At 53.3% G+C, this 7,379-nt stretch overlaps 1 protein-coding gene across 1 annotated transcript; it reads left to right on the forward strand.

Annotated features, from left to right (window-relative positions):
* Nucleotides 1-5,425: 5,425 nt before the first annotated feature.
* On the forward strand, nt 5,426-7,143 carry GAS1 (growth arrest specific 1). Its single transcript, XM_036856366.1, has one exon. It carries the CDS (start codon nt 5,577-5,579, stop codon nt 6,624-6,626), a length of 1,050 nt encoding a protein of 349 aa, XP_036712261.1. The 5' UTR covers nt 5,426-5,576; the 3' UTR covers nt 6,627-7,143.
* Nucleotides 7,144-7,379: the final 236 nt, after the last annotated feature.

A 7,379-nucleotide genomic window follows, 5' to 3' on the forward strand; every position in this document is an offset into this window, starting at 1 on the left:
GTGAATTCAGGCTCAACAACAGACACAGAAGCAACAGACTGCACCGCCTGCTGCCCAGCTACCACCTTGTGGGAGGTCCCCTCTCCATAATAAATCCTTCATCTGTCTTGCTCATGGACTCTCCTTTGGTCAAGCCCTGGCTGATACAGCATCCGTTGTGATGGACCAACTTCTCCTCTGTGCCCAGAGTGGTGCTGTTACTGAACCAGGTTCATTTGCCCGACATGCAGCAAGGCAAACACTGAGATGCCAAGGTTTGCAGCAAAGGGTTTATTCACGAGGCAGCCAAATGAGGAGATGGGAGAACAAGTCTCAAATCTGTCTCTCTGAAGGAGAAGGGCTCAGGGTATCTATGGGATATAGCTGAGCTTTGCGGAGAGTGAGGAAAGGTGATTGGAAATAAGAAAAAGGAGAGGTAATCATCGTTTTGCACAGGCACAACTAAGCTGCAGGCGTCTTCGTGAGACAAGTGTTCAGAAAATGGCAAATTAGCATGTTCTTAGGGTGGAGTTTTTGGCTCTCTAATATCAAGAGGTCATGGAGCAGACACTTGAGATGCTCAGTTGGTGGATGGGTGGTCTTAACGGGTCTTTACCGGCTAGAGCCCAAACTGGACACAGTTGACTCCAAGTTCCTGAAAAACAACTTGGGCAAACATCTTATTGTTTAGGCTACATGACACTTGAAGGACATGCAAATTTTTTGTAGCAAAAATTAAAGCAAGCTTGGTCAGTGAAGGCAGGTTATCAGTTTAATGGATCTAACTGATGATGACAATAGGTTTCAGTACTGGTTATGTACCATCCTTGAGAGAATGGAGGAAACAGCCACTCAACTCATTTTCTGTTTTCTGCGGTTCCCAGGAGCAATCCTAGTTGAGAAGGTTTCCTGGAGGAAAAGTCAGTAGGTGACTGTTGGAGTAGCTGACAGCCATTTACGGAAACTAGAAGTTTCCAAGGAGGAGAGAAGAGAATAGTTTGGAAGTGGGAACAAGGGAGGAACAACAGCCTGTGTACCCCACTTCGAGGTCTGGTGGGAGGTGGGTTATGGAAGAAAAATCAGCCAGGACTGAAGAGGGCTAAAATGGAGGCTGTGCCTCAAAAGACCAGCTGGGATTTGTTTTCCCAGGTTTACCGAGATATAATTAACATATAACATTGTATAAGTTTAAAGCGTACAATGTGACAATTTAATAAACATACATACTGTGAAATGTGTACCACAGTAAGGTTAGTTAACACATCCTTCACCTCACATAATTACCATTTTTTGTTGCTGTTGTTATGGTGAGAACATTAAAGCTCTACTCTCTTAGCAACTTTCAAGTGTGCGATACAGTAGTGTTAACTATAGTCACCATGCTGTACGTTACATCTCTGGAACTTATTCATCTCATAAGTGAAAGTTTGTACCCCTTGACCAATATCTTCTCATCTCCCCCAAACTTCAGTCCCTGTCAACCACCATTCTACTCTCTGTTTCTATGAATTTGGTTAAGACTCCACATATAGCTGAGATCAGACCATATTTGTCTTTCTCTGTCTGATTTATCTCACTTAGCATAATGCCCTCAAGGGAATCCGTGTTCATGCAAGTGGCAAGATTTTCCTTCTTCTTCTTTTTTTTTCCCCCGTATGGCTGAATCATGTTCCATTAGATATACATACCACATTTTATTTATCCATTCTTTGTCTATTGATGGACACTTAGGTCGTTTTTCTATCTTGCCTACTGTGAATAATGCTGCAATGACCATGGGATTGTAGATATCTCTTTGAGATAGTGATTTTATCTCCTCTGGATAAATACTCAGAAGTGGAATTGCTGGGTTATATGGTAGTTCTATTTTTAATTTTTTGAGGAAACTCCATCCTGTTTTCCGTAGTGGTTGCACAAATTTACATTCCCACTAACAGTGTATGAGTGTTCCCTTTCCTCCACACCCTCACCAGCATTTGTTATCTCTTGTCTTTTTGATGACAGCCATTCTAACAGGTGTCAGGGTGATATCTCTGTGGTTTTGATTTGCATTTCCCCAATGATTAGTGATGTTGAGCATCTTTTCATGTATTTCTTGGCCATTTTTATGTCTTCTTTGGAAAAATGTCTATTCGAGTTCTCTTTCCATTATTTAATCAGGTTGTTTATTTTTTTGTTATCGAGTGGTATGAGTTCCTGTTATATTTTGCATATTAATCCCTTATCAGATATGTGGTTTGGCAAATATTTTCTCCCATTCTGTAGGTTCCAGCCGTTTTATAGAGTAAGAACGTGGAGATCCAGCTCAGAAAGAGGCTAGGAACATGGGAGATTTTGCTGAGAACAAACTGAGAGCTCCAGGGGAAGTGGGGTTTTGGGGGGGTGGGGGTGTGGGAAGGGAAAGCTCATGATGGAATCACGACCTTAAGCTTAAGTCAGCTTAAGGATGTACAGAGTGATATGGGGATTAGTGTCTGGGTGATGAGAGATGGCTGGAGGTCTGGTGGCTATCAATGAAAACCTGGATGTGAGGCAAGGTGGTACTCAGTCTCGGGGCTGAGGGGGGAGGGAGCTCATTCCTCCTCCTATCTCATCATCATAGCCTCCTTTTCAGCCTTGGTCTTTCCGGCAGCTGACAGCCATGCAGGCCTGAAATGCACGAGACTGGGGTCCTGAGGTGACCCCAGAGCTCTCAAAGCTCTCAGGCCTTGCTGAAATCTTACTGAGAGTTCTATCAAGGCCAGGATAGGGCAGTTTTACAAGCAACAACAACAAAACATGTGGACCTCTAGATAGGTGTTCTCAAAAGTTGGTTCCCAACAGGCAGCAGCAGCATTCCCTGAGAACTTGTTAGAAATGCAGATCCTTGCCCCTCACCCTCACCCCAGTCCTACTGCATAAGGAACTCCAGGAGAGGGCCCAGCAATCTGGGTTTGAACAAGGCCACCAGGCGAGTCCTCACACTTACTAAGGTTTGAGACCCACTATTTAAAGGGACTCAACAAACATTGGCTTAACATGCAGCTGACTGTTGATGTTGTTTTTATGAGCCTAAAATCACAGAGTATTAAAAATGAAAGGACTTTCTCAAGTGTCCGGTCTGGCCTTGAACCTTACAGGTGAAGGGTCCAAGTCCCAGAAAAGTATTGTGACTGGTTCGAGCCCTCCTGGCAGGATGGAGATTACAATTCCAAATAACCAAACCAAACCAAACAAAACAAAAAAACCAAAAAAAAGACAAAAACAAACAAAAACAAAACAAAAACAAACCCAGAACCTGGGAAATGGTTGTTCTAATGAGCCATACAATTGCAGCCTTTCTCTCTCTCTCTCTCTCTCTATATATATTTTTTTAATATAGATTGTGATTGTTGTTTTATGTGTTTTCCATTATTTAAGTCAGAGCAACAAGGTCTGTCTCACTTCAAACCTGGCTCTTTTGAGGTTTGTTTGGTTTAGTTTTGTTTTGGGGATTGCAGAGGTGCAACTTCCTAAGGCAGACCCTGAGCTCTGAGGAATGCAGCAGGCTCCGCAGAACAGGAGGCTTTTCTGCAGCCGAAGTCTGCAGGACGCTGTGTCTCTATTCTAACTTTTGCCATTTCCATCTCACCGGGCCCCCGGGGAGAGGCAGACAGCCGAACTCCGTGCGCACTGGAGCCCCAGCTCCCTCGGCTTCTGGAGAGGAGATTTAGCCTTAATTTTTGTGACAGATGGAGTTGATAGTCTCTCCACGGAAAGGGGAGGAAAAAAGCGCCAGTTTTTGACAGGCCGCAGACGCCGGGTGCCTCTGGTGGTCGAAGGCTGCGTTGCGCCGCAGTTAAGGTAGTTCGCAAACTCCCACGCCTGGATCGCAGAGGCTGCGGTACCTGTGCGGTTTCCCTTAAACCGAGAGATTGAAACATGGGCTTTAATAGAAACCTTGGAGGGTGCCAATTTATCCCTTCCTCTGTGTTGTGACTGCGGCCAGATGGTACTGCTCAACAACCCTAAAGATTTTTAATACTATTACTGTTTTTTCATCGCCGTCCGTGTTAGAAACTTATATTCTTTAAAAAAAAAATTAATTTGGCTTATTGGATTTCTGGCTTGCAATTGGCAATGATGTCTGACTCCAGGGCCATACTTGCCATTGGCATCAGGGTGGCTGGGGGGGTGAAGGGGTGGTAGAGGAAGGATTTGTAAATATCTCATCAGTATCTCCCTAACTAAAGCGTGTGCCTCTTTCTTGTGTGCGTTTGGATTTTTTTTTTTTTAAGTTTAAACGTCCCGCATCAAATTCTCTGATTTCTCTCCTCCCCCTGTGATGATCAGGCAAAGATGGGGCACTCGAAAAACAAACTGAATTCTGAATCCAGTAGAAAGTACACATGGGGGCCAGGGACAATTAAATAAAAGTACCAAAAAAAAAGAAGAGAAGAAGAACCAAACAAAAAGGACCGTGGACGAGTCGGTTGCAAACAGCTGCCCCTGAGCTCTGCCCTCTGGTTCTGTGCGCCAGCAAGGGCTCCATATCTGAGCCTCCTTAAGAGTAGGAGGAGCTCCCGGGCCTCTGTCAGGCTCCTTAAGCCGTTCCTTTCAAGCCCTGAATGCCTGAATGTGAGCTGCCCACCACCCTCCCCGCCCTCCCCCACTCCGCAACCCCACTCCAGCGGCTCGTAAAAAAAAAAAAAGTTTCAACAACAACAGGCGGGACCAATAGCATCTCGAAAAGCCGGGAAAGGGGGCCGAGCAAAGGGCGAAAGAGAGTGGAGAAAGGAGAAAGCGGGCAGGCTCGGAGCGCGCGGGGCCAGGGCTCGGCGAGCCGGAGGAGCGTTGCTAATGTTTTTGTTTGTTTGCTTTTCCATGCATGCATAATGAGGGGGCACCGCGGCACCACGCGGGGGCTCCCGGCCCACTTTTGTATTTAAAGCCTCGCTGCGAGCGAGTCCGCAGCCAGGCTCAGCGGATCCGCTCCCCGGGCTCCTTGTCACCCGAGAAGCCGCCGCCGAGGGAAGCCCCGGAGCCGCTCTCCGGCCGCGCCGAGTTTCCCGTTCTCCCCGCGCCGCCCGAAAAGAGCTCCCCGGAGCTCGGCCGAGGCCGGGGTCGCCGCGGGCGGAGGGGGAGGGGACGCGGGCGGCCGGGCCGCGGGAAGGCGGGCAGCGCCGGGACGCGAGCCAGGAAGCGGCGCGATGCGAGAGCCCGCGGCGGCGGCGGCGGCGGCGCGGCGCTGAGCCTGGGAGGAAGGAGCCGCCGCGGCCGCACAACGGATCTGCAGGCGCGGAGCAAAATGCACCCACGGCGCCGCGCGGTCCCGCAGCCCCGCCGCGACCCCGCGGCCCGCAGCCCCCCGGGGCGGCAGTGAGCGCCTCCCGCCACTGCCGGGGGCCGACCGGAGGGGTTCTCCGCGGCCTTGCACTTCTAGGAAGCCCCTGCAGTCCCAGCGAGAGCCGACCTTCTGCAAGCAGCGGGGCACCAGCCAGCGGCGCGCATGGATTTATGAAAACACTCATGCAAGAAGTTGGCAGGACTGGGGCAAACTTTTCCGCCGGCTCCGCGTCCGCCGCTCCCCGCGCCTCGTGTCCTTTCCGCTCCTCGCCCGGCGGCCGCCGCTGCCCGCGATGGTGGCAGGGCTGCTGGGCGGCGGCGGCGGGGCCCGCGGGGGGACCGTGCCGGGCGCCTGGCTGTGCCTGATGGCGCTGCTGCAGCTGCTGGGCTCGGCGCCGCGGGGCTCCGGGCTGGCGCACGGCCGCCGCCTCATCTGCTGGCAGGCGCTGCTGCAGTGCCAGGGGGAGCCGGAGTGCAGCTACGCCTACAACCAGTACGCCGAGGCGTGCGCGCCGGTGTTGGCGCAGCGCAGCGGGGGCGACGCGCCGGGGGCCGCCGCCGCCGCCGCCGCCGCCTTCCCGGCCTCCGCCGCGTCCTTCTCGTCGCGCTGGCGCTGCCCGAGCCACTGCATCTCGGCCCTTATTCAGCTCAACCACACGCGCCGCGGGCCCGCCTTGGAGGACTGTGACTGCGCGCAAGACGAGAACTGCAAGTCCACCAAGCGCGCCATTGAGCCGTGCCTGCCCCGGACGAGCGGCGGTGGCGCGGGCGGCCCGGGCGCGGGCGGGGTCATGGGCTGCACCGAGGCCCGGCGGCGCTGCGACCGCGACAGCCGCTGCAACCTGGCGCTCAGCCGCTACCTGACCTACTGCGGGAAGCTCTTCAACGGGCTGCGCTGCACCGACGAGTGCCGCACGGTCATCGAGGACATGCTGGCCGTACCCAAGGCGGCGCTGCTCAACGACTGTGTGTGCGACGGCCTGGAGCGGCCCATCTGCGAGTCGGTCAAAGAGAACATGGCCCGCCTGTGCTTCGGCGCCGAGCTGGGCAACGGCCCGGGCAGCAGCGGCTCGGACGGGGGCCTGGACGACTACTACGACGAGGAGTACGACGACGAGCAGCGCGCCGGGGGCGCGGGCGGCGAGCAGCCGCTGGACGACGACGACGGCGTCCCGCACCCTCCGCGCCCGGGCGGCGGCGCTGCTGCGGCGGGCGGCCGCGGGGACCTGCCATACGGGTCCGGGCGCAGGAGCAGCAGCAGCGGCTGCCGCTCGGCGCCCCGAGGCGCGTGGACCCCGCTCGCCTCCATCTTGCTGCTGCTGCTGCTCCCGCTGCTCTTTTAACCCTCGCGCCCCCCCGCCGTCGGCCACGGGAGGGTCGGCGCCGGGGCACCTGTGACTCGGGAACAGACGGGTGGTCGGGGGTATTTTCCAAAACGTTTTCTAGGTGGTTTCTGCCTAGCCGGTCTCCCCGCCTTGACTCTTGGCACGACCCTCGCCTCCTCTCCCGAGCAGGACTTTTTGGACATCCTCCCCTGCCCCCATTCCGGGTTCCAGACACTCCCCGCAGAAACCAGCCTAACTCCGGACCCCCGACATGAAACGGGCCTGGGGGGACAGAACCGTAGTCCTGGACTCCGAGAGAGGATGCTGACCAGTGGGGTCTTAAGAGTTTCAAGGGACTGGGTTTGGAGCAGGGGTTTTGAAGGAGGATTTATATTTGCAAAGGGGCTGTTTATTAGCGTTTCTCCTGCGAAGGGGGGAAAAAGTGCAGGTAATCGACTTTTATTGTGGCCAGTGAAGACGTTGCAGTCGTAACCGATTCATTCGTTTAGTCTTGGTATCCGCGCCCAGAATCCTGTTTTTTGGGGGGGGGGGGGGGGGGGGGGGGGGGGCAGGCATGAGAGGGGTTAATTTTCCTTAATTAGTTTTGGGTGATTTTTAGCCCTTGACTTTAATTTCATTGCCACCACTCTGATCTCTTAGCACATTTCTTAGGATTAAGGATCCAAAAATTCTGATCTAAACAGTTGCTAGTGGTGTTGAACAATGCAACTTTTTATTTAAAAGAGCTCTGCACTGCCATCTATGAAAGCC

The sequence above is a fragment of the Balaenoptera musculus genome, chromosome 6, assembly GCF_009873245.2.
Source record: "Balaenoptera musculus isolate JJ_BM4_2016_0621 chromosome 6, mBalMus1.pri.v3, whole genome shotgun sequence".
In the NCBI taxonomy this organism is placed as follows: Eukaryota; Metazoa; Chordata; class Mammalia; order Artiodactyla; family Balaenopteridae; genus Balaenoptera; species Balaenoptera musculus.